This window comes from Neolamprologus multifasciatus, chromosome 6 (genome assembly GCF_963576455.1).
Source record: "Neolamprologus multifasciatus chromosome 6, fNeoMul1.2, whole genome shotgun sequence".
Classification (NCBI taxonomy): Eukaryota; Metazoa; Chordata; class Actinopteri; order Cichliformes; family Cichlidae; genus Neolamprologus; species Neolamprologus multifasciatus.
This window is the reverse complement of record NC_140444.1, coordinates 21,853,232-21,880,935: the sequence shown is the minus strand read 5'-3', so window position 1 is coordinate 21,880,935 and position 27,704 is coordinate 21,853,232. Positions and strand designations below refer to the sequence as shown.

At 38.7% G+C, this 27,704-nt stretch overlaps 1 protein-coding gene across 2 annotated transcripts; it reads left to right on the top strand.

The window, feature by feature from the left end:
• Nucleotides 1-270: 270 nt before the first annotated feature.
• suclg1 (succinate-CoA ligase GDP/ADP-forming subunit alph) lies at nt 271-24,994 on the top strand. 2 transcript variants are annotated; one of them, XM_085162800.1, is made up of 9 exons: nt 271-405; nt 2,238-2,338; nt 5,339-5,455; nt 5,685-5,897; nt 6,331-6,388; nt 11,186-11,269; nt 13,842-13,993; nt 18,186-18,374; nt 22,503-24,994. In XM_085162800.1, exons 1-9 carry the CDS (start codon nt 372-374, stop codon nt 22,527-22,529), a joined length of 975 nt encoding a protein of 324 aa, XP_085018926.1. In that variant the 5' UTR covers nt 271-371; the 3' UTR covers nt 22,530-24,994. The 2 variants fall into 2 exon arrangements, with proteins under 2 accessions (XP_085018926.1, XP_085018925.1); XM_085162799.1 differs by lacking the exon at nt 271-405 and adding an exon at nt 893-1,144.
• Nucleotides 24,995-27,704: the final 2,710 nt, after the last annotated feature.

Genomic DNA, 27,704 nt, shown 5'->3' with positions numbered 1-27,704 from the left:
GTGACATTCAGCGGCATTATCCACATCAACAGGATCTATGCGCCCTCTAGTGCCATTATGGCACTGGTGCTGGCTTTCAAGTACTGTGTCAGAACTTCATTACCCATAGTTCATTGTGGGTTCAAGTATCCTACTTTTCGCCTGTTTTTTTAACCCCGATGTTTGTGTAGTAACTGTCAAGCTCACCGCTTACTAAAAATAAATAATAGTAATTTCTTTGAGTTAATACTGACAATTATAAATTCAGTGCAAATTAACGACTTGTTATAGTGCTTTTCTTTAAAACTCTCGATTCCACCGGGATATTTATGGTCAACTAAGATCCGTGTGAGAGGTCCTCAGTCTCCAGTGTCATTGGTGAATGACCGAAGATGTCTCACAGCAGGTTGTTTGCTAGGCTGCTTTGTAAGTATTGTAGCAAACAATAGTTTAGTCATACAAATTATTTGACAGTTTGCTTTCGGTATCACACGTATACTTACCGTCTGTGTGCTCTACATTAGCTTTGCAGGCACGTATAGTTTTGTACCGGCTAGCAAGGCTCCTGTGGGTTGGCTGTCAGGGGACTTACACGTTAGTTAGCCACGTTAGCCTGGAGACCGTAGAGGAATGCAGGGAAAACTCACTGACAGTTAGCAGGACTTTAGCCTTACGCTAAATAAAATCTAACTTTAAGCACCTACCAGCCTGCTTCCGGACAAGTGTTAATTGCTGATCGTTGATCTTTGACCTTGCATGTCTTGTGAACTACAACGTCTGTGTGTGACAGCAGGTTCATCAGCCCATGGTTTTTTTCGAGCAGTAACTGAAAGCAGCTAAATGAACTTTTTAGGCAGTTTATTTGCATGTTACTTTCTTACATTTAAAAAAATTTAAAAAATAAGTTTGCGTTAGATTTTAGAGGGCGACATAACTTTAATTTAGTACGCCTTTCTTGAGACTTTAGCTAAGATTAACTTTGCTTATCTCACTGATAAATTGTGTCTTGTGGGAGGTTTGAAAGCGGGCCAAAGTTCAGTTAGTCAGACTGCTGGTTAATATTAGCCCAGTCACAAACACGTGTTAGGGCTGAACTGAAAAAGAAAAACAGGAATGATTTTGGGGCGTTTGGGCTACAGAACAGTGTGTTCGGCAAAAGAAGCCTGTGAGTTTATTTGTTTTAGCCTGTAGAGATCACGGTGTCATATTATTTATTTTGGCAGTGTCGTCTTAGTAAATAGGCTGCACCTTTATTTTTGAATAGTAGCTTCACAAAGTGAGTAAGAGGGAAGAAAAGATCACTGCAAGACAAGCTCGAATCTCACATGACATTGAAGGAACTGCAAGAACTGAAATAATAATTGTTATTAGTCAGACAGATGCAGTTTTAATATAATTAATATTTGTATAGAAAACACACTTCGAACTGTGTGTACGCACAATAAGAAAATACATTGATCTTTTTCTTGCAGTTGGATGTGAATTGTAAAATGTGAAACACCTAGCTACCCATTTGCTACTTGGAGACTGAGCTTTAATTTATATTAATGTCGTCAATGTCACTATCAGTTCTGCTTATATTTGATTCTTTATTGATTTCCATGGTAATTTTCTGCTGTGAGGGGAGTTTAACTACATAGTCTTTTGACATTAATGCAGTAGTATAGTAGTAAAAGTGTCTCATAGCCATGTTGTGAGTAGTGCAGCATATTTCTCATTTTACCTGTTAGGTGAGATTATGTAATACTTACAGTCTTTGTCTTATCAGATGCCTCGCAGCGTGCATAAACCTTGATTAAAGTTCTTCAACTGAGTCGTGACCTGCTGGACACATATTGTTACACCAAACACTAACTAACTTGTAATGCCTCCGTAGGTTAACTAAAATGATCATAAAACTGAACAGAAGTCTTACAAATTGAGTGGGGTTTTTTATGGTAACATTTTCTGTAAAACATATCTCTTTAAGTCTTAAAAGAAAGTTTTAAATGTTGCTCAGCAGCTTTGAAGGATAGTTGGAGGGTAAAAGATTGTTGCCAAAAACAGTGTAGAGCGTAGGAGCTCCCCGGAAAGGTAAATATTGTCCACTGTGAGAAGAGTGGTTTAGAATCTGTTCAGATTTGAGAGAAACTGCAGTTTACTTGTTGCAAAACACGTCTCCTTTGAACAAAACAGGTTTAATGTGTAGTCTTGCCTGTATGTTAAGTTCTCACAAATAACAAAAAAACTCTGTTGTTCCCTTTTCCCCCGTCCATTAGTGCAGCACAGTGGAGTCAGACACTGCTACACAGGCACAAGAAAGAACCTGTACATCGACAAGAACACGAAGGTCATCTGCCAAGGTTTCACGGGGAAGCAGGTTTGGACTGAAAACTTCTCGTTGTTTTTGCTTCACATCAGTTTAAATTACTGCAATCTTGTTGTGAAATCTCAGGTTTTCCTTACTGCACACAGTAAGGAAAACCTGAGATTTTTTTTATTTTTTTTTGTATGTCAAAGACTTTCTGTATGAGTAAGATTACCAGAAGGACATTTTAAAAGTTCATCTCCATCAGCTGTAAAAATCTCATTCTTTATTTCTGCCTAAATTCAGTTTTGTTTTAATGGCACAAGTTATGTCAGTGTAGTTCAAGTTAATTTTATGTTTACAGCCTAATAAGTCTGTTGTGTCTTAGAGATTTGTCTCAGACCTTTTAGCATTAAAACCTTGGCTAAGATGAAGAAAAGCTCCTGCATTGCCCGAAGGAGAGCAGAATCCTTTATTACTCCTTAACAACCCAAACATAGTCCTTACTCTATTCTCTCAGCGCACATACTCATGTCAAAACAGATTGACAAAACAGAGAATCATAATTTCACTAACAATTTAAAAGTTGTTTAAAATGGAATCAAATACTGTACTGTGCAAAAGCCTTGGTTTGCTGGTCATTTTGTTTTGTTTTGTTGGGAAAACGGAAAGTAAGTGCAGAGCTTTATTAAAACATGTGCAAACATTCAGGGGGTCATCAGGAATAGTTCTCCAGGCTTCTCGAAGGTCATTCAAAGCTGTTTTGAATGACCTTCTGATGTTAACTGTTTTTTGTTCTGTTCTTAATAGAGTTAAAGTCCAGACCAGAGGGTTTTCCTGTGTTCATAAGTCCAACACTTATGAACTGTTGGCAAGATTTCCAACACCACTGGCTGAAATGCAGCCCCAAACCATGACACAGCCTGCACCTGCCAAAAATTCCACTCGTGGATTCATCACTCCATAGGACTCTTTTACATTTGACTTTCAGTCCAGTTTAAAACAGTTTTTTAAAAAACTTTTTTTTCTGTGCTATGTAAACACAACGCTGGTTTGTCCCTTGAGCTGTGTTCATAGGTCAGTGTCAAGAACTGGGCTATAAATGAGTGAAAAAACATTCAGTGTCCAAAGAACAGCTTTGAAAGACCTTCAAAAAGCTCAGAGAACTATTGTTCAAGAGCACCTTAAAAATACAAGAAAGCCTGGCTCCTTTGAAGTAAAGTACAAAGAAATAAGGGGTGGCTCAAGGCTTTGTGGCACTGTAATAATTTAAATAGTTAAAGTTAGCAAAATGTAAAAGTGTTTGGTAAAAAGTCCCTGATGCGAAGTTTGTGTAAATGCTGGAACACTTGATACTGCTGTGATTCTGCTGTTTGCTGTGGATTTTGTGTATTTGTTTCAGCCTTATAAATCAAGTTTGATCCTTTAATTATTCCAGCTTATTCTTAAATAGAAAATAATTTTCATTTTTAATTTGACTTGTCCCCCACCTCCCCCCCACAACTACCCTTTATCATGGTTTTAACCAAGCTTAACTCTGCTTGGCAGATTGTTGATCCTTTGATTCATTTATTATTTTTTCCGTGCGTGAAAAACCTTATGTGATTTGCTTTGAAAAGTGGCAGTGAAGGAGAATTACAATCTTCTTGGCAAGTGTGTTCAACAAGCCAGAAACGTGGACTTCACAGATTTATATTCCCCCTGCCCTGCGTCCTTCCTCACATTTCATTTTTCATCTTCCATTTTCTCTTCAACATAATAAAAGGTTGTTAAATATAGTTCTAGTGAACACTCTGGGTAATTAGAAAAGGATGAGAAATGAAGCAAGTGCTATTGAGTGCACATTGCCGTGTCTTCCTGGCTTGATAAGCAAGCCATTTTTCAAAATTATTGTACCAACATTTGCGATAATAATGACCGGCAAAAACAGCAAAGTTAGCAGGGTGAAGAACTATATTACAAATGTGCGGGAAAATGCTGATTCATAGCTTCTAATTTCTCTTAATAGGCTGGTTATAATTTTTACATTAAGGTCATTTATTTGCGCTTGTAGTTACGGTCTGTGCTGCTCCATCTACATTGTTTCAGCCTCTCGAGTAATAATTAACTGACTGCACGCAGATAGGATTCGTTCAGCAGAAAATCAGTTCTGTCTGAATTCATGAGCTCATTTTCTGCGAAGGTGCAACTGAGGTTCAGTTAAATTATTCTTTCTCAGATCTACAAAATGCATTGTGATCCCTTAGTGTTACTGCGGCTGTATCCTGTTCATTGAAGTAAGTCTTAAAGCATGTGTACGGCACATATATTGTTTGCCAGTTGCTTCCAGCTCTTTATTTAAACTGTAGTTTGATCATGTGAAATATTATAAATGTTCTGTTTACGTGTAGGTGTGGAAGGTAAAAGTGTCTTACTAAAGTTACAGCATTCACAGACTGTTAGAAACAGCCCATTTGTGTTTGCAGATCAAGTATTAGTGCATCATAATGTGTATACTCTTGAGATTTAACTATGCTTAACCCAATACTTGAGTTAAGATGTCTGAGATGATCATATTTTACGCATTTCTATGGGCAGGGTTGAAGCAAAGTGGTGAATCGCCTTCCTGTGTGTCTAGAATAAAATGCACAAACCTTGGCAGTGCAGCATGACATGTTCTCCGTGGCCCACATGGAAGTGACAGTGTGTGAAATATTTTGTAAACGAACTTTCTTGGGAGATATTTCACACTCGGCGCTGGCGACTATCCAACGCTGCTTTTGATTTGTTTTTCAAATGTTGTGCTAGGAGATTAAACTTAGCTTACATCATTACTCATTTGTCAAGATCATTTAGATTCCTTCTCATTGAATATATTTACCGGTGCCTTCACCCCCTGCTAGAATCCAGCCTAGTTTCTGTATTTATTCTTTTTTTCAGCAGCACCGGTGATTAATCTTGGATGGCATCATATTTCCTACTTCCACTCTGTCTGCAGTGATATCTCAATGTTGGTGCCGTAGAAGTGGCTGTACACATTTCATTACACATGTGTACACAAACTGATTGCGCTCTCTTCCTTTTCACTTGTAGGGGACGTTTCACAGTCAGCAGTCTCTCGACTATGGCTCCCAGTTAGTTGGAGGAGTTTCCCCTGGCAAGGGTGGCAAGACCCACCTTGGCCTGCCAGTTTTTAACTCTGTGAAGGAGGTGTGTGTGTGACTCCTTGTCTAATTGTGTTGGAATTGTGCTTGTAATTCTTTTTAAAAACAAGAACTAAAATATGTAGTTTGTATTCTTCCTACTATGATCCTTTGCAGATGGATTTTTGTAACATAACATTAGGTGGCACTGTTTCATAACTTGAGAATGTCCCTCTTTTTTTATTTTTTTTATTTTTTTTTGATGCAATGCCAATGCCTTTTATTATTTGCTTCAGGCAAAGCAGGGCACAGGGGCAGACGCCTCTGTGATTTATGTACCTCCTCCATTCGCGGCAGCAGCCATCATTGAGGCCATTGACGCAGAGATACCTCTGGTGGTGTGCATCACTGAGGGCATCCCCCAGCAGGACATGGTTAAAGTCAAACATAAGCTTCTGCGCCAGAGCGCTACTCGCCTCATAGGCCCAAACTGCCCAGGAGTCATTAATGTAAGTGCATACATAAATACACAGCGGAGGACAAATATACTTATTTCTATTTCTTTTTTTTGTGAGTGGGGGTGGCTGGGAGGGTTGAAAGCCCAAATTCCGTCTCATGGACTCCCTGAGATTTAATGCATTAATAATAACAGTGATTTTTTTTTCTTTTTAATATCATGGGAGTTTATCCAGTAGATAAAATGGAGAAAATGACAAATGACTGTCTTTTTTTAAAAATTGTTATATATTATATTATTATTATTATTTATTGTTATAGAAGAAAAAGTTTAAAAACAGGTTTTTAAATTTAAAAAAATTACAATGAAGTAATAATGAACTGCAAATGAACAAAAATCATGATTTAACACTGTCATAAATTATAAAACAATGTGTTTTGTTTTAGATATACACTGAAATATTTGGGTTTTATTTGTTTTCTCAGCCTGGGGAATGTAAGATTGGCATCATGCCAGGCCACATTCACAAGAAAGGAAGAATCGGTGAGTGGTGATGTGTCTAAGGTCACACAGGCAAAAGCTTTAAACATTTAGCTTAATTGAATATAACTTTAAAATGCCAAAAGTTAATGTATTTAAGAATGTGTGAAATCTAGAGAGCTTACATGGTGTTGTATGCCCTCACTGGCTACTTTAAATAGGCACACCTTGCCAGTATCAGGTTGGACTCCCTTTCAACTTCAGAACCTTCTTAATTCTTCATGGCACAAATTTAACAAGATGCTGGAAACATTTCTTAGAGATTCGACTGCTGTAACAGAAGTTAAGACTTCTGTTGACAGACCAGTCAACCTTTTTTCCCCAATCTTTTGTGGTCCAGGTTCACAACTCTTCAAGGTTTGAAGAGTTGTGTATTTAGAGATACTCTTCTACATACCTTGGTTGTAACGAGTGGTAATTTGAGTTACTGTTGCCTTCCTATGAACCTAAGGCAGTCTGGCCATTCTCCTCTGGCATCAACAAGGCATTTGATGCCAGGGGAACATCACTGACTGATGTTCCCCTGGTCCCAGCTCCTATATTTGTTCCACTTTTAACAGTAATACACAAAACTCTGGACTCGGACCTTTCTCTCCCATAGTCAACACAATACCAGTTATAATCACAAACAGAGAGCAACAGAATTATCATAAATCCAGTAACTCCAAAAACATTAATAACCTCCGGCCTCTTCAAAAATGTCAACATCCATTCAACTCTGTTGTCAAAAATCCACCGGTCTCAATCAGTATGGCACTTTTAAATGTCCGCTCTCTGTTGAATAAGTCTTTTATTATTAATGATTTAATTTTAGATAATAAACTTGACTGTTTATTTTTAACTGAAACATGGCTGGGTTCGGATGCACCAGTTGTTCTCACTGAGGCCTCCCCACCAAATTTTAATTTCTCTTTTTCTATTAGAAGTGGTAAGAGAGGTGGTGGGACTGCATCTTTAGCCAACAACACACTCACCACCAAACACATTTTATTTGATCATTTTACCACTTTCGAATTCCATGCTATTGTTTTCAGCAGCCCTCCAGTTTTATCTGTCACAATTTATAGACCACCTAAAGACAGTGCTGCTTTTATCAAGGAATTCTCAGAATTTTTAACAAACATACATTCAAAATATAATATGATAATTTTAACCGGTGATTTTAACCTGCACATAGATAATCCTTCTGACCCTGCATCAAAAGAATTCTTAAACATTCTTCACTGTTTGGATTTTACCCAGCACGTCACGCAGCCGACTCACAACAAAGGACACACCCTGGACCTGGTCATCACCCATGGGCTGTCCGCCAGTGTGTCCTCTGTTGTTGACTTGGCTGTCTCTGACCACTACTGTGTGTTTTTTAACATCACCGGTTTTATTCAGCGGGAGACCTCGGTGCGAACTGTGAGGAGGCGCTATCTAACCTCTGAAGTGGCTGCAAATTTTACCAGGGTTTTAGACGAATGCCCCCCTGTGATTTTACCTGCACCCTGTGATTTTATTTTTAGTCGTTTTAACAGTAAACTGAAGAAAAGCCTTGACTCCGTTGCTCCACCTACCACCAAAAAGATTAACGTAAAACATGCATCACCCTGGAGAAACGAAGAAGTCAAAAAATTCAAAAGAAATTGCAGGGCAGCAGAAAGGAGATGGAGGAAAAATAAAAATACAATCAACCATGAAATATTTTGCGAGCAACTTAAAATGTACAATAATATATTAAGGAATTCAAGAAATTCATACTTTGCCAAAATAATCAGTAATAACAAAAATAATCCCAAGGTCCTCTTTTCCACCATAGATCATTTATTTAACCCTGATTTTAACAGCTCTCACAGAACCCCCACAGACTCGCTCTGTGAGCAGTTTGCAGACCACTTCAGGGGAAAAATCAGTGCCATCAGATCTGATATTTTATCTTCTCGCGATATGATTTTAAACACATCTGAGGACTCGATTGTACCCGAGGAGACACTGGACAGCTTTGCCCTGGTTAATGCTGAGAACCTTAAGAAAGTTTTCTCCACAGTGAGACCCACCACATGTCTTTTAGATCCAATCCCTTCTTCACTCTTTAAAACACTTTATGGATCTTTTGAAGCTGAGCTTTTATACATGATGAATTGCTCTCTTCAGTTGGGTGTCTTCCCTGCTGCCTTTAAAACGGCGGTGGTGAGGCCCCTTCTGAAGAAGAGCAATTTGGATTGTAATGATTTTAATAACTACAGACCTGTATCCAACTTACCATTTTTAAGTAAAATTTTAGAAAAACTTGTTTTTACTCAGATTAATGACTTTTTGAGTGATAGACAGATCCTGGAGATATTCCAGTCTGGATTTAAGGTGAACCACAGCACAGAGACTGCTCTCCTAAAGGTTTTAAATGACCTTAGATGTAACTGGGACTCCCAAAAGCTCTCAGTCCTGGTGCTACTGGATCTAAGCGCAGCCTTTGATACAGTAGACCACGCTATTCTTTTAAACAGACTGAAACACATGGTGGGCCTCTCTGGTGCTGTACACAACTGGTTCACTTCCTATCTCTCAGACAGAACTTTTATGGTGAGTATGGATACATGCTCCTCTAAGATCCATAAAATGACATGTGGTGTGCCTCAAGGGTCAGTTTTAGGCCCTGTACTTTTTAATTTGTATATGCTCCCTCTCGGCGGTGTCATCAGGAGGCATGGAGTGAACTTCCACAGTTACGCTGATGACACTCAGCTGTACATTTCCATGTCTCCTGATGACACCAGACCAATGGATGCCCTTTTTAACTGTATTTTAGATATAAGATCTTGGATGGCAGAAAACTTTTTACAGCTTAACCAGGACAAAACTGAAGTTTTAATCGTCGGTCCTGAGGCTCAGAGAGAGAAACTCTTGTCTAAATTACAGGCATTTTCACTATGTCCTTCGCTACAAGTGAAAAACCTGGGTGTTGTTTTTGACTCTGAGCTTGGTTTTATCCCACATATTAAACATGTAACCAAAATTGGATTTTATCATCTAAAAAATATAGCCAGAGTCCGCCCTATTCTCTCTCGGGCCAACACGGAGATGTTGATGCATGCTTTTATTACCAGTCGCATTGATTACTGTAATGCCCTGCTCTCTGGTCTTCCTAAAAAGAATATTTCAACTTTACAACTTTTACAAAACTCTGCAGCTCGTGTGCTGACGAAGACCAGAGGGCGGGCCCACATTACACCGGTTTTAGAATCGCTGCACTGGCTCCCCGTGTGTTTCAGGATCGATTTTAAAGTTCTTTTATTGGTTTTTAAATGTCTTAATGGTCTTGGGCCTTCTTATCTCTCAGATCTGCTTTTACCATATGAACCCTCGCGGACCTTGAGGTCCTCTGGTACTGGCCTTTTGATTGTCCCTAAAGTCAGGACACATACTCACGGAGAGGCAGCTTTTCAGTGGTATGGTCCTCGTCTGTGGAACAGCCTGCCGGAGGAGCTCAGGGCCGCAGAGAACGTACATGTTTTTAAGAACAGGCTCAAGACCCACCTTTTTAATTTAGCTTTTACTTAACGTTTATTTATTTTATGCTTATTTATTCTATCCTGTTATTCTATTGTTAATTTAGGTTTTACCTAATATTTATTGATTTTATTCTTATTAATTTTTTTTTTTTAAAATCTTCTTACTCTATTTATATTTATATTTATATTGTATCCCGTTCTTATTTATTTTATCTTTTTACCCAGTATATACTCTTATTAGGTCATATCTCCAGTGTTTCCTCAGAGGGCGCTCTCTGCACCGGGGCTGTGATCGACCGTGGCTGCTGGGGCTCTGTGGGTCCTCTCAGCCTGGCTGGGGGGCTTCTTTGCCTCCCTCCTGCTGTGTGCCCAGCCTGGAGGCTGCGGTCTGTGACCGGCTTCCGGTGCAGACGGCTCCCCATGATAGTGTTTCCTCACTTGGCTCATGCGTACCCAGTCCAATTTTACTTTTTAAGTGTGTGCGTGTGTGTGTGTGTGTGTGTGTGTGGAGGGGAGGGGGGGCTGCTTTTAACCATGTAAAGCACTTTGTGCTACATTTTCTTTTTGTATGAAAAGTGCTTTATAAATAAAGATTGATTGATTGATTGATTGATTTTCACCTGGAGACCTGCCTGTCATTGGATATTTTCTCTTTTTTACACCATTCTTTGTAAGCCCTAAAGATGGGAATCCCAGCAGATCAACAGTTTTTTAAAAATACTCAGATCAGTATGTCAGGCAATTTAAAAACCATGGATCGCTCAGACACTTAAAATCACCTTTCTTCTCATTCTAATGACTGAGTTGCTGCTGTGTGATTGGCTCACTATTTGTGCTAACTAGTAGTTGAACAGGGACACTCAATAAAGGGGTCAAAATTCAAAATGAATAACACTCACCTGTAGGATCAGGCTTCTCCAACCACAGTCATTAAATGGCTGAAGAAAAACACGCTGCCTTTCTTTCCAGATTGAACTTTTTTCCCCCTTTTTTTTTTTTTAACGCAGCACTATTTAGATCTTACATCGAGCTCCTGCTGTTGACAGCTTGACGTGCAGCATGTGCTGCCGGCTAGTGAACCTTTACAGGAAGTCTGTTATATATGTAGTAAATCGCCTGCCATTTATTATTATTATTTTTCTTACCGCAGCATAGAGGGAGCAGCGTTTTGTATTTTATGTCTTGGTGAAAAGATGCTGACAAAAAATGGCATTTGCATTTTATTTTATTATATAACCTTTGACCAATATTTCTTTTAATGATGTTTAACTGTAAGCAAAGAAGCCTAAGAAGTTCTTTCTTTCAGGCATTGTTTCTAGATCGGGTACCCTGACATATGAAGCTGTGCATCAAACTACGCAAGTAGGCCTGGGCCAGTCACTCTGTGTTGGTAAGCTACTAATGACTTTTGGCATATTAAGTTTAAACTGAACACGCAGTGCTGCTGAATGTATTTTTATATCTGTGCAACATAAAACAAGCTTTTAACTGCTCGAAGTAGATGCCAGGGAGATTTTGTAGGCATGAACAGAGAGAATTTTATATTAGTATGTGCTGCATTTGGTTTGAAGACATGCTGGTCACTTATTACCAAGCACTCAACATCACATCCTTATATTTAATTTAAACCTCACTGTGAATGTTGGCAGGACCTTAGACGTGATAAGATATTAGACTTTCATCTTTAATAATTACTCCAGAGATTTAAAAAAAAAAAGAAAAAAAAAAAAGAATATTTTACAGGACTCTGTAGAAATAGGAAGGTGATCTTCCAAGTTCACCTTGCTCTAAAACTCATCAGATGCTAATATATTTCAGCAAATAGCTCAGACGTTTTCTAATAAAAAGGCACTTTTCTGATCAGTGCTCAGAATATTCCTCTCAGATCTGAGCATTAAAGCTACAATCTTTGAAGAGCCCTATTGAGATCGGACAGATCCATTGAGTGGCTCAGATGAGAAGAGAAGTCTTTGTCCTGAAAATCTTAAGGATAGTGTTTTTCATCTCACTCGCTCATCTATAGCCGTAAAATGTGATTGTGTACCATATATCTTAAATATATCCTTTGTTCTCTTAAATTCATGCTTCTTTTGTTTTTTAGGTACATCAAAAAAAAAGACAATACTAGTTTTTACACATTCTGTAAAATAATGACACATTTATTACAAATGTAGCTGGTAAATAAAAGCAGATAAAGGATTGCAGATAACATCATATTTTCTGCATATCTCATATGTTTATAGATGTGGGACTTTCCATTAACCCACCCATCTGTTTATTACCCTACTTTCTCTGCAGTTTCTCATAGCCTTGTTTTAATAATTCATTGATTTACAGCATGGATTAACAACACATGCTGCTTGATAGCACAACCTGTGACATTTTCCCAAACTCTGTTTCCTGCTGTTTAAAAACCCAGTCTATTCATTCGTCAATTTTGTATCGCTCCCTATTGTTATTCACAGTATGAGCATCAGCATGTTTGCTTTCTAGGAGGCAGCTCAGAATATCTGTTTAAATTTTATTAGAACATCTTGACATTCAGTAATGACACAATCACATCCAGCTTTGTTACATCTTGGCAAAACATCAAAAGATTAACTGTTTTACAAAAACAAATTCTTTTGGCCAACTTGTGTGCCACCAGAAAATCCATATCAAAGAGCTACTTGGACTCTGGAATTAAATGAAAAACAACTTGGCTTCATCATTATTTAGACATTTTAATTATGGAGTGTCCTCTAGCCAGACTTCATAAAGCTAGTGCCGCAACAGTATTAAATATTGTAGAGTTCATTAAACGGAGTTTATTGGTGGGTTTGCTCGTGACTTCTGAAGTTTGAGTATGACCTAGGGGCTACAGCAAATTACAGTTAATGCAATATTTAATATCACTGTCATCTTTGTTGCTGTTAATGTGGGTGCGCTTTGATTAGTATGCATGTAATTTTTTTTTCTTGGTGTTGCCAGGTTTTCTAATGGTGTGAATATAAATTAAGAAGACATTGAGTCTGTGGAGATTTGTCTTGTGGATATTTGCCCATGCTTTTGTAGATCCTGATGGAAAGTATTGCTAAAAATGATTATTGCACCCTTGTGGTTTTCAAAAGCTTTGTAATTTTCGTTTCCTAGATATGAAAGACATTAAAGTACCACGCAGAGATGTAGATGATTTGGGACAGTTGAGGTAAAACTGAAAAATGATTGAGAATCTTTGGTTTTTTTGACTCTGTCCAGTTTAACTTTTTTTTTCTCCCCTAACAAAATGTCTCAGAAATGACTGCAGTTAATTTTATAGAGCTTTACAGTGTTTCCAGCTCATTGCTTTAGCTCTCTGTCACTGGTCTCCTAGAGCTGGTTCCAAGGAGAGCAGGCAGCTGTTGCAAATTCCCCCCCCCCCCCCCCCCCCCCAAAAAAAAAACAAACAAACAAAAAAACGTGATAAACCCAGCATCAAAGTGCAGACTGACGAAGTTGGTAGCTAACTGAAGCTATTTAAATTAAGCTTTTTAAAATCTGTCTGTGTAAGTGTCAGGGATCATGTATTGATGTGTTGGCCGAATATCGGCCATGTTGATGCTGGCATTGCAAGTAGTAGGACATTTAAAGGATCAGTGTCCAATGTTTATTTGTTGTGTAGAGTCAATTTTGCCCTGCTGAAATGCTAAACTAGAGCTTAAAAGTCACTTGATATACAGTATATTGTACATCATTTGCTAATCAAGGCACTGTTCAATGAAAATGAGACCAGATTTACAGGGAAATTAAATCAGTTAATATTAATTGTTGTGGTGTGAAACAGTCCGGGCAAAGCATCCCCAGATTATCTTGGTAGTGGTTATCGGATGTTGTTGACGTGAAGCTGGCTTCCAGCAGCTGCTTATTTGATGAAGCCTGAACAGCCATGTGATCCTCATTCACAGGCATTATCATTATCAAGTGTTTACTTTGTCTCCTGCAAGGTATTGGCGGGGATCCATTTAATGGCACAAACTTCATAGACTGTCTGGAGGTGTTCCTGCAGGATCCCAAGACGGAGGGCATTATTCTTATTGGAGAAATTGGAGGAAATGCAGAGGAGAATGCAGCAGAGTACCTGAAACAGCACAACTCTGTAAGGAAATGACACACTGGACACCCATAATCTCACTTCACTCTCCTGCTAATATCCCCTCACACAGCACTTCACCTTAACACATATATCTGTTCTTATAAAAAATGTATCCTTTTCTGAATTAGCTCTCAGTTATGCCCTTTCAAAATATGTCAGCTCAAGTGAAGACTGGAAGCCATCATATGAGCCACGAGCGTATCTCTTTTTGATCGTATCTTCAGGCTGGCTTTCTTACTTCTCTGTGTCTGTGTGATTTGTGTGATCAAGATAAGCTGACAGATGGGATGAAGGTATGATTCACAGGACATGTTCTGAAATCAGCAGTGATGATGAACAGTGAACCTTTTGTGATGCCCACATATGATAAAGAGTGGGGTGAGGATTGACTTGTGTATCCCAGTGGCTGTGAACTTGTATATATTTAAAAAAAAAAAAAAAAAAAAAAAAATTCGGGGTCTGAACTTGGTGTTTTGCAGAATACCTTTAGCCTGTTAATTTTTCCGTGTGCATGTGTTTGCTTCTGTGTCCACGTGCGCGTTTATGGTGCTCTCGAGCTGAGAAATGAATTTGATTTGCCCTCAGCTTCTCTAATGCATGCAAATCTCCTCCTGGCGTCTCAGGAGAATAACTTCTCACACTCAACAAATAAAGTACAAACACCCGCCACCCAATCATCCAGAGTGTTGACAGGAAGGGACAGTTCAAATGAAACACATGCAAGAAAAAGCCCAGCAGAGCGTGGGAGTAAGCTGCAGATCTCATGTTGAAAGTTAATTGTGTAGAACATCGTACATAAAATGGCATTCTTTAACTGTAATAGTTGAAAAAGGGTAGAGGGATATCTGAAGACATTGTTTTTACTTTAACTCAACTTTTCTAGATTTGGATGCATTCAAATTCAAGTCACTGATGCACTCTGTCTGGAATAAGCAGTAGGCTACCTTAAAATAAAATGTTAATACACGTAAGTATGTTTTGCTTCTGTCAGTATCTTCTTGGCTTTAATCGCAGGGTGGAAAACTCCAAAACCTGGTCCAATAAACTTTCAGTTTGATCTGAAACTTGGATTTATCTAAAATAAGGTTTAAGGTGAGTGGAGGGAAAAAGAACATATCAAATATTATTGTTTAGTGTCAAGCACATTATAAAACAGGCAATGTGCGTCATCAGGGTAGCGTAGGTGTGATTTGATTAAATTTGATTGACAGCAGTGATATAAGCGATCAACCCACCTTATGTCTTGTTCCAAGCTAAATCCCACATTTAAGATTGGTTTGTCAATTTGGAAAGGGTCTGGAGCTGTGCTCATGAGCATTAATCTTGCACATCTCTCTAATGGCCATTGTTTGATCTCTGCTGATAGATTTGTGATTTTTCAAAAAGGCTCTTATTTTTATTAATCTTATTTTGGATTTGAACACAGAGCTGTCATAGTCTTTGGATTTCGATCTTTTAGTATCATCGGTGCCTTGCCATCACCTTCTACCAGCAGCTGTAGATATGCTCACTACCAGACCAACATGTGGTCACATAAACGATCAACTTCTAGTGTAATTCAACGAATGCTCAAAAATTAAAACGATATGGCTGTCCCTAGAGCGCAGCACATGTAGCAGAGTTCATAAATCATGGAGGTCATTCTTGTTTCTGTTTGTTTTTTAGGGTTTTTTTACAGTATAAATCGATCAGGTTTTTTTTTATTTGCTAAAATTTCGACCCACCCACACACCACCACCATCACCACCACAAATCTACTATTCTCTGGTCTTTTAGCGTGGTTACATCATCCACTCTATTTTTATATAACCAGACCTCCGAACTGATTCGACATCTTTCAAAAACAGGTTCATACTCCATAATAACTGGGTTTTATTGAAGGGATGCGTTTTATTTTTAGCAAATTATTATTTTTCCCAGCTGAGCCTTGGCTGAACCTGGCACAACACAGCCATTACAGGAAAGATTAAAATATCTCATGTGAAATAAACAAAACAGTTTTGTGCTGAGCTTTTTCAGATGAGTCTGTATTCACAGAGGGCCACATTACTCATTTCAAGACGTTAAACCCGAAACTGTTTCTTAAATGCCCCGTTTCGCATTAGCTTGACAAATTGTGCCACATTGGACACGTTGTGTATTCAGTGCCCATTGAAATTAAAGGTTGAGTGTCATGATTGATTTATGTTATGCAACATTTAATAAATTGATCTCCTGACGTGCGAACGACATATTAGACCAAAAGGGGAGAAAGTATTGATTTCAGTATCCATCAGTGTTACAGCTGAGTTACTGCACACTATTTTGTCTACCGCTGCTTTAATTCAGTGAAATGCAAGAAAACAAACTCACTTCCCACTTGGTTCTGCTGTCAGATTTTATGATGTAGGGCATATGTCAGCATTAAGCCTTCATTGGTGTTGATGCCCTCTATTGCCAAGTAAAAAGTGGTTTTATAACATCACCTGTATCAGCAGTTTATCAATACAAGAGTCTCACAGACTTTCTAACAGAAAAAGGCTTTCCACGCCATATTAAAATTGGGTCACGCATATCAAATACGTCATAGTATTTGGCACCTCGACTACTGTGGTGGGTATATATAAATAAAATGCCCTCACCCCATCTCCACAAACCTTTTAAATAAGCATTTTATTCTGTGGAAAAAAAAAACCCCTGAAAATTAAGGAAGGCTGTAGTTTGGATGAAGTCTGAAGTTGAAGTGCTGGCACATGTTATTTACACCCCGCCCTCATGTTGGTGAGGCCACCTGCGTGTCCCAGTTTTACTTTTAAGCTTATGAAAACAATTCCTCAATTTAGAGCAGGGTATTTTGTGTTTATAGAACAAAGGCGTTTTCCAGTCATGTTGGCACAGAGGAGGTGTTAGAACGTTATATTATGCGATTGGTCTCATAATTAAGGTAATAAATCTGTACAGCTAACAGTGGAAGACAAAAGACGGGTAAAGGGATATTGTAATATGACACCCTTCCCTGTATGAGTTGTTGCTTGGAGCCCGGGGAAGCAGGGATTAATGGAGTAATTAAACCTCTTGCGTTTGAGGTAGATTTAAGACTTGATCCACATGAGGTTGGTTTGTTTATTTAGAACGTGATTTGACTCCTGAATACTGAGTGGGCTGTTTGTGCTAATTTGTTTTTATGCATACATTTTCGATGCATAGAACAGATGCTTCCAACATATTTAGAGCACTTTAAAAAATGATGCTCCCTCCCTATTTTCATTTCCCTGTTAACTATTCAAGTGTTAATGCCTCATTAGTGGTGCAGTTCTGAGCCAAGGTCCTCAGCATTTCCCCGGCTGGTGTCCTGTGAGTCTTAATTATCAGAAGTCATCTCTAGTATATATTAGTAGCTGCCATTTTGTTCCTGCCAGTGTCAGGTTTGAATCTGAAGCTGAAATGGCAGTTTGAAGTGGGTGTCTTTGAAGGACCTCACTATATTGCTGTAAAGGCTGTAAAGCATGCCACATTCACCCTCTGAAAGCAGCTCGCCGGATGAGCCACAGCATCTGTTGAAAGCACAGGACTAAGGCTGCGTGCGTGCACTTGTGTTTGTTTGTGCGCTAGTTTAAATTTGTGCATGCACGCACCAAGCCGTCCTCTGCAATTATGTTGTTATTCCTAAGTATGAAATATTAGCTGCTGTTCATGTGCGCGCGCACAGACACACACACACAGTCCCCCTTGCTAGTTGTGTTATTGGTGAAGATGAAATATTAGCTCTCTTCACCTTGGAAATGATCTTAACTGTTGAATGTATCATCCATCAGTGAGAAAGCAGTATAGATGGGTACTGAGCTAATCAGTGCCTACATGACTAATTACCATTTTAGAAATGAGATGAAACGGCGGGAGCCTGAACCCCTATCTGGTCATACACCAACCCATGCAATTAAATGTCTTGATTGACCCTTTGTTTTAATATTGCAGACTGAGACAGAGATGGCGGGTTAGACAAGCCTGTTATCATGGGATTCTCTAATAGGAGGACAAGGGGTGTTTTATTTCTAATGAATGAATAAAATGCAGGTGCAGAAAGAGGATCCAACTTTTCTCTTCTTGTGCTTTCTGACGCTATTTGCATCTGACACCTTCTTTTGAGCAGTTTCCCCTTTTCTGTGCATCTTCACCCCATTTTTATGTTCAGATTTTCCTTTTCCTCCTTTTCCAGGGTGATAGTTCAAAGCCTGTGGTATCCTTCATCGCTGGTCTAACTGCTCCTCCTGGCCGTAGAATGGGCCATGCTGGTGCCATCATCGCTGGCGGAAAGGGTGGAGCCAAAGAGAAGATTGCAGCCCTCCAGTCAGCTGGAGTTGTAGTCAGCATGTCCCCTGCTCAGTTGGGCAGCACTATGTTCAAGGTGAGTCACTTGGACCAGTAAATATTCAAAGGCTCAAAGATTAGTAATCATGAACAGTGATGGAAAGCCCTATAGTAAGGCTCCAATGTGTCAGTGATTGATAACTGTCAGAAATGACTGCAGGCGACTTTAGATCAGCTGAGAACAGCAAGCTTTTTAGCTAGCAGTGCCATAAATAACAAATGCCCAGGTGGGTGTATTTGCATGGTTTTGTCATGGTGAAATTAAGCTTGATCCAGAGCTGGTATTTGTTAGAGTAGCCCAATTTTGTCGCCTAAAATCAGAGTGCTATATATTAAACTGCTAAACCATTGATCAACAAGTTCTGCTTCATCCACCTACAGCAGTAAAATGGTGCTCAGGGAGTCCAGTGACGTACATTAACCTTTTATTTTGTGTAAGGAGCACTTTTCCTTTTTGCAAAAATGCAATTTGCTGATTTTTCTATAATATGGTTATACTATAAAATAAGACCTATTACTTACTAATGCCCCCCCCCCCCCCCCCCCCCCCAAAAAAAAAAAAAAATTATTGCTGGAATATTTAGTCATTGGTGGGAGCGGTATTAAAAATGCTTCGCTTTAAACAGAAGCAAGCAGAATTCTTAATAATTTAACTATAGTCCCAAACAATTTATGTCATACTTATGTTTTTTCAGATCTTTACATACGTGCAATTTAAAATTTAGGACAACAAATGCATATAAAGCAAAAAATTATGATGATATCTACCCCATGCATAAATATGTGGTTCATTGTTTAATGTAGAACTAATAAAATATACTTGTTTGCATAAACTTTAAAAATAAAATAAATGCAATGTATCAACTGATGAATAAACATATTTTAAGCATAATTACATGTAAGTGAGATCGTGATAATTCTTCTCTTTAGTTCACAGACCAAAATATCTTGTGATCCTGGTCACTTATATCTCTTATCACAGTTAATGTACTCATGTAAGGAGGTTTATTTAGTTATTTATCTCTTCTGAGTAGCAAAGGTTGAGATTGAACTTTTAATATGCTATAAAGAAAGGCAGAAGAGAAGGGCAGAAATTAATAAATGTGTGTTTACTGTGGCAGAGTTGCTGGCATTGCCTCTTTATTTCAGTTTATCTCTAGGGAAGAACTGTTAACAAGATGTATAAAAAGTGAAAGCATGTATTACACCCATTCATCATCTTATACTTTCATTACCACTGCTGGCACTACTGCACGCAGATATAGATTTACATGACTTTCTTTCCCAAAGTTTAATTCATAATCATTGTGTGTAATGATGAAAAACGTGCTGCGTGGTTGCTCATATTGCTGCACGTTGTGTTCATACATCTCTGTTAATCTCATTGACCGCCTTAATCGGAGTAATAACATGTAAGAGAAGAAAGCAGAAATAATGCTATCTCTGCAGGCAGGAACAACAACCGGGGCATTACTGTATCAGCTGACCTGCATGAACCTGAACATCAGGAGTCCAAACGTGCATCTGCAGAAATCTATACATGCGTCATCAAATGCAATCAGATATTATAACAGTATTTTGTGAGCTCGAGAAAACTTTGACATTTCAGAAGGGCCAAGGTTTCCATAAAATCTCTAATTCCACGTATTAATAATAGTTTAACCTCTTAAACATCTTAATGGAACATGACTGCTTTTTGTTCCCACACCAATCCTTGCACCATGTTCATCATAAGAAGAATCAAGTACAGACTGAGAGCTCACTTGTAAGTAGGACACAGTATACTAATAGTGCCTCCTTCTGTCATTCTGTGTGTAGCCATTTGAAAATTTAGTAAAAGTAAAAAAATAATATTAATAATAAAATGCGGCAGAATGAGGAATATTTATTCCTCGGGTGTAACGTTGGTCCTTTGTTGTCTAATGCATGTTAGACAGGAAAATGAAACCGAACAAGGTGTACATCTTCAGCATCAAGCTGCACTAACGCACTGAATCAGCGGCTTTTTTTCTATCAGAGGGAAAAGTTCAGATGGGGGGTAACAGGATGAAGATTAGACAACGACCAGTTCATGGCTCATTTTTAACTAGATATAAAGTCATAGCCTTAAAAGATTTAAAGCCTGAAGTTTTCTCTTTTTTCCTGTTATTTTATTGTGGAATGTTTTATTCATCTTTACAATTTGTTTTCTGCATCTTCTTTCCCACAGATCTCAGGATTGTGATCATCCTTTTAGTGTTTGTGCCATTTTTATTGTTTCAGCAGTCCTAGGACACCCTTTTTGTTTCTTATTCAAGTTAACTAAAAACATTTTCTTTGTGCATGTACTGTATGTTTTTGTTACAGTACAACTTCTAAACTGTTGAATCTCCAAATAACATTAAACACACAATAAGGGGGGAAAAGAAAATCTTATGTGCACCCCACTACAAAAGAAATCTTCAACAGAGCTGCATGGATGTGATTTTTATCATGCAGTATTAGTTATATAAGCAAATAACCTTACAAATGTCATCAGATTCCTTTGTTGCTGAACTATGTTGGAAGTGTGTGACATCCATTTAAAAACAATCTCTGCCCACTGCAGACCAGCAAGAAATGCAAAAAATACAATAAGCTCCTGTAGGTTTCCACGTCCCACACAAAGCTAAAAATTAGTAGTAACACACTCGCAATGATAAACAAAGGCAAAATGTAGTTGCGCTGGGTGCAAGGAGAAGAAATCAGTAAACCTATATTTATCTGAGAACAACTTCATTTATATGCAAAGGAAGAATAATTATGACCTTTTACTTGTTTACAAAATCAGACAGTATTATCCTATCCCGCTGATAAAGCTGCAAAGGCTTATGGAGACACAAAAATATTGAATCTGGATTTTGTTTTTATAATATATTTAAAAGTTAAAGCAGGCGTGCTGACCATATTTACAAGGCCTGCTTTCTTCATGTATCCGCGCCCAAGTGTGTCACAGCTGTCATTGCTCGCTTGTAAAGGTTTTGCTTTTCTTTCACATTACATGTTGGTCTGCTCTCCCCAGTTTCAATCCAGGCGTGTTCTCACCAGTCGCTTTTGAGTGGCAACCTCTACTTTGCTCATTTTTACTCCCCCTCTTGCTCTTGACTTGTCAACCATTAGACACTGTCTCACAAAGAAGGCTTCTTTTTTCTTCTTCCTTTTTTTTTCTCCTCCCCCTCCCTCACAGACGGCTCTGCTTTCTTACCTTAGTGCTATGATTCCTACCTTTGAGTTAGTCTGTTGACACGGACCAACAAAGCATCTGTCTGCTTGTCACAAACGCCCCCTCTTTTTTTGTCTTTCTTGTCACTCTTTCCAACCCATTACCCTTTTTTTGTGTCCTCTAATTTATTAATTTTTTTTAGCCAAAAGCCTAACCTCCTCCCCTCTTCTAATTGTACCTCATCTGTAAAGCACAAACTTGGTGAACAAGATCATGGCTCCCCAGTTCCCTCCTCCCACTCCATCTAATTGTTGCTTTAAAGAAGGCGCTTGCGTTGGCTACCGAGCATTTTACATTATTCAAACACAAGCCTGTTTCCTCCTGAAGGTGGCAGTAGACCTTCAGGTATCCAGACGCCACAGAGGAATAGGCCGACATGTGCATGACTACTTGTGTGTTCTGTAGACCTGATAAATGACTTTTGCATTAAGTTACTTTCCTCCTGTGGAATGGAAAATTCTCTGGGAACGACGTATTCTATCATCCTATGATTTGTGTGATATTTCCCAAATTGAATATGTAAATAGCAACATCCTTTTTAATGGCTAACATAATGCTTTCTCATTTATAGTCACATGGTTGGACCGTGCTGATAAACAGAACAACCATAACCACGCATAAATCAGATTTTTGCAGATGGGTAGTCCCTATCAATCAGAGGAAGTGTGCTATTTTAATGCTGGCAACTGGAACTTAGTGAGATGTGCATGCTACATGATTTGCACTCTCCAGGAAAAAAAAAAAAAAAAAAAAACAGGCACTCCACAGCTCTAGCCGCCTCTGTTTTCCCCCTTCAACAGCAGATCTGATACATGGGATCAAAACAGAGCTGAGTGAATTCTGCATGAATAAATCATTCATGTCTGTCTCACTTCATGTCACGTTGTTTCTTTTCTTCTTCCTCTGTGTTGTCCATCTCTGCAGGAGTTTGAGAAGAGGAAGATGTTGTAAATTGCGCAAGAAGGCAGCTGACCTCTTACCCCCTGCCTCGAAATTGAGATGAGCAGCCTGAGTCTGGAGGTGGATATGCCCCTACAGTGTCTGTAAACCCCGATTATTTCAACTACGATACGCACACGAAGTGTTTATATTGTAATTTCTGCCATGAACTCATACACTTGCACATAAATGGAAAGAATAAAACACTGTTTTACTGGTATCCTAAAGAAACCATTCTACACAATGTAAAAGCTTTATAGATGTTTTCCTTCTCCACACAATGTCGGCAGCTTACGGATCGACGCCACAGTGATCTGTTTCGTTCTGTTCTGCTGTTCCTGCTCTATGATTGATTTCATCACTAATTTCACTGGTTGCCCACCCGAATAACAAACATTTCTCATATCATTTTTTCAGCTGTGTCGCCTGTACTTTCACGTGGCATATGTAAGAAACAGATGTGGTCTCCTTGTAGAACGCCATTGCTGTCCCTAGATTTTTAGGCATCATTAAAATAACTCGAAGTACAAATCATCACTTAAATGGGGATGCAGAAGGTGCAGGCAATGTGGTATAGATACAGAAACAACTGCCAGGTGAGCATTTATGACAAAAGTGCTTCTCTATAAATTGCAATGTTAATAAATAAATGAAAACGCCTCATCTGACTGCCATTGTAAAGTCACTGCATCTGGTTTCAGTTTTGACTCATTCTTAAGAAGAAACGATGATTAGGCCAATTGATTATTTCGTTCAGAGATTAGAAGTCAAATTTACCACATTCAGTCATAAAGTCGAACACTAGTATTGACTAGTATCAGCTTGTCAGTGCCAATCTTTGAGGGAGAGCAGCTTTTGTTTCACCCTCCATTTTTACTCAACCTCTCTTTGTTGGAGTGTGAACTGCTCTGAGGTTTGTCGTGAGTCAGTACCACAAATATGTCCTTTGAATAAATTGTGAGCATAGTGTCCTTTAAGCGTCATTTATCCTCAAGTCACTATTGAATGAAAAGACGTGAAGAGAGTGGAAGTCATAATGTCACGTCTATCCAGGGATGGTCTCCACGAGTATCTGGAACTCAATGCAGTATCTAATGTAGCATTTCCTTTGCCAGTATTGAAAAATGAAGCCTGTCCTTGCGCTTGACTTTAAGACAACACAACACCCATAATCGTTAATCTAAAACCTTCAACAGATTTCTCTTCTCTCCGTTTTTTCATGGGCACGACTCTTGCGTCGTGACATTTATCCACTGAACATCCAGAGGTTATGAGGAAAATTGTTGAGTGGAGGCATCCAACCTGAAAAATATTAAATAAGTAAATAAAATGAACACTTAGCCAAGTGCATTGCGTGACATACTAATGAGGAACTTCAGTTCAGTGGTTGGATTTTCAGTTATTAGCATAACAAATTTCATTTGGGTTGTGTAATAGGTTTTCTTACCTCTGGAACAAAACGTAAAACTTTCATAATGCATGATTATTTTTTGAGCTGTCGTTTTTCCCAAGCTTTCTTCAACAGTCGTGTGTGGTTTTTGAGTTTTATCGAGCCAAGGTAAAGTGAAGCTTTGCTCTGAATGCTAGTATTTTCTAAGACTGTATATTTGAGCAACATACAGCTTGTGTGAGCATTCACAGAAAACTTTCAGGTTTTTCTCTGATCAACACAAAGTCAACTTCCACAAAAAGTTGCAGGTTAAACCGACACCTCATTACTGTACACAAGGTGAGTGTGGAGCGGGTGAGAGAAAATGAAAGGGGAAGATAAGGTTACCGTTGGTTTTGCGCCCACAGAATCTATTTAAATTAACTCACTGGGAACAAAAGTGTGTAATGAAGCATATAAAGCCCTACACTGGACATCTTTACAGCCTATTCTTATCTGCTCCACAGCAGTCAGCCAAGGCAGATTATTATGTGTAAACATTGTTAACAATTACTTTTTAATCTGCATTAGTGAATTAACATAATGACTGACAGTGGCACAGAAAGCTTATTTGTTTAGAGGCTCAGAAGTTCCTTCTTGTACTTCCAAGCTGTGTTCTGCTTGTATGCAAGAACTAAGTCGGGCCAAAGTTAACCCTTTGGTGCAGTTTAACTGCTCCGTCTTTAGGATTTACTCAACTTTATCACAAGTAACAGCAGGTTCAAAATTAAAATGAACTTACTTTGGGAGCTGGCTTGTTTTCATCTTGTAAGTCATACAAAGCCCTTAAGGTTAATTTCCTATGGAAGTTTTTCTTCCATCTCCAGTCATACTCAGAAATTTGGACACAGCGGCGGCTGTGGCTCGGGAGGAAAAATGGATCTACTACTAACTAATCGAAAGATCAGTTGTTGAAGTATCTATGGGCAAGATATCGAAACCTAAGTTGTCCCCAATACATCCAGTGGAGTGTGAATTTGTGAATGTTAGATAAAAAGCAAATTGGCATTGAAAAATGTGCTTGTAGAGTGTGTGTGTGTGTGTGTGTGTGTGTGTGTGTGTGTGTGTATGTAAATAAATGGGTGAAAGGCTTGTAGTATAAAAGCACTTTGAGTACTCAGAGTAGAAAAGCACTATATTATTTGTTTATAAAGCGCCTTTCACAGACATGATCCCAATAATTTACATAATAAATCTATTGAAATTGGTTTGGAGTTCAGTGTGCTCGGTTCATTTTGAAAACATCTCGGGTTGTTTTTTGGGTTTCTGTTTAGTTATCGGTGGACGTTGCTTTTACAACATAACGTGCAACCTTTGACTCCACTAACAAAGCGGCATTGATGACAGCTGCATTTGATGTCATTCTTTGGGTGGAGTAGCTGGAGGGCCTGAGCTGACAATTTATTCCCTCAGGCCAAAGAGTTAACTTTATTCATAAAGCTATAAATGGCTGAGTAAAGTCCAGGAACAGACCTGCAGCAAAGTCCTCATTACGAAGAGAGTTCAGCTGACTTCAGCCGAGTCAATCGTCTGAGCTGAAGAAACAAGAATATTCCTCGGAGCAGGCAGCAGCCCTAATGAACTCAACAGGGTACTCTGCAAGTGCCCTTGTGCACGCTGTAACACCTTATAACTAATGTATGTAAGGAGAGGTTAGCAGCACCAAGGTGCCCAGCATGTAAATCAGTTATTTAATTAAACAGTTGCTAAAGGCACAGACCAGGTAAATCTTGTGTTGAGTTGTAAAGGCTTTTCCTTTAAAAGTATGCTCAGGGAAGCCAACCGGCAGTGTGTGTCGGGTCATTAACATTACTATTGAAATGTATCTGTGGCATGAGCTGCTACCTGCCAATTAGAATAATAGTGCTTAAATACCAAAAAAGCTGTGCAATCTGGAAGCAGTACAGGTGCAGGTTAGATTTGTTTTGTTTTGTAATTGCCCTGGTTTGTTGGCAGCGGTCTTCAATGAACTGCTAATCGGTTTAGTGTCACATATTGCTCCTTTCAGCCTGAAAGTGCCAGCGATCGTTATCAGATTGTTTTATTGATAACATTGAACGTACCTCCTGCAGTGTCAGGTTGGTGCAGTCTCCATTAGCAATTTGCATGAGGTGGTATTGTTTTAATAGAAGCACTAACTTGAGATTGCTTTGGGAATTGAGGGCAGGAATGAGGATAGAAGAGCGGATGTACAGGGATCTTGAAACAGAGCCCCATTTTTTCTCCCCCCCCCCCCCCCCCCCCCCCAAGTCAGCAGCGGATTAGTTTCTTCTTCTGACAGAGGAAAGGCTTTATTTGTCTAGCTTATGAGGATATAAGGACAGAAAAACAATGTTTCATCTAGAGAGTGAACTGCAGATTTTTCAAAATAAACTTACATTTTTGGAGTTAGCTTTTAAATACTGTGCAAGAGTCAACCCATATTTTATAAGATATATTTTTTGAAAACAGGAATTTGGGTGTATACATGTATTGAAATATGCAAACATACATGGAAATGCAGTGCATAAGGGTACATAAGACAAAGATAGCTTTGCCGTACAACAAGCTGCTGCTGCTTCTTTTGGAGTCACTACAGTGGCCTCCTCAGAAGATGACTCATGTCTTCTTCTGTCACACCAACCCTCTGAATGTCCTCCTTCACTGCATCCATGAATCTTGTCTGTGGTCTTCCTCTTTTCCTCCTATATTGAATTTTCTTATTCAACATCCTTTTTTCAGTATAACCACAAACCTCCTCTATACAAGTCCAAACCATCTCAGCCTTGGCGCTCTAATTTTATCTTCAAAGATTTATGCTGTCCTTCTGATAAACTCAATATTTGGTATAACCAGCATTATTTTTCAGAAAAGCTAAACTCTCTTAGGCAGCTTTCTTGTCATTTCTTTAAGGAGTCTTCAGGAATAGTTGTCCAGGCATCTTGAAGGATATTCAAAGCTCTTCCTTGGATGTTTCTGCCTTTTGTTCTGTTTTCTGTTAACATAATCCTACACTGCATTAGTAATGTTGAGGTCCGTGCTTTGTGGAGGCCAATCCATGACTGATTGTGTTCCATTATGTGCTTTTCTATCCAGGTATGTTTTTACTGTATTGACAGTGAGGAAAAAATAAACTGCATACGTATGTTTGATGGGATCAAGCTGTTGCCAATTTGATGCATTCAGATGGTATTGCATGGTGGATCAAAATCTGCATTCATAACTCCATCAATCATTTGTATTTCTTTGTATATTTACCTAAATAAATGGGAAGAAATTATGTTATTTCAACAAGGACAAAGACCCTAGGATACAATTTAGGTTCTCTGGTATGTCTTTCCCTTCAGTGATGTGTCATTAAAAAAATAAAATAATAATAATTCTTAACCAACAAACAAAAAATAGCGTTTCTCTAAAAATGGTCAGGTATGGGGACTGGCCTGAAAATGATCCAAGATGAAAATGTTCAAAGACAAACTTTGAAAGAAGAGAAAAGAACAGAAAAGTTCTATTAAAGACCTCTTTAAAAATATAAGAAAGTCTGGCCCTTCAAAGCAAATATACAGTAATTAGGGGTGCAACCAATAATTTGCTCAGTTACAGTGGGGCAAAAAAGTATTTAGTCAGCCACCGATTGTGCAAGTTCCCCCACTTAAAATGATGACAGAGGTCAGTAATTTGCACCAGAGGTACACTTCAACTGTGAGAGACAGAATGTGAAAAAAAAAATCCATGAATTCACATGGTAGGATTTGTAAAGAATTTATTCGTAAATCAGG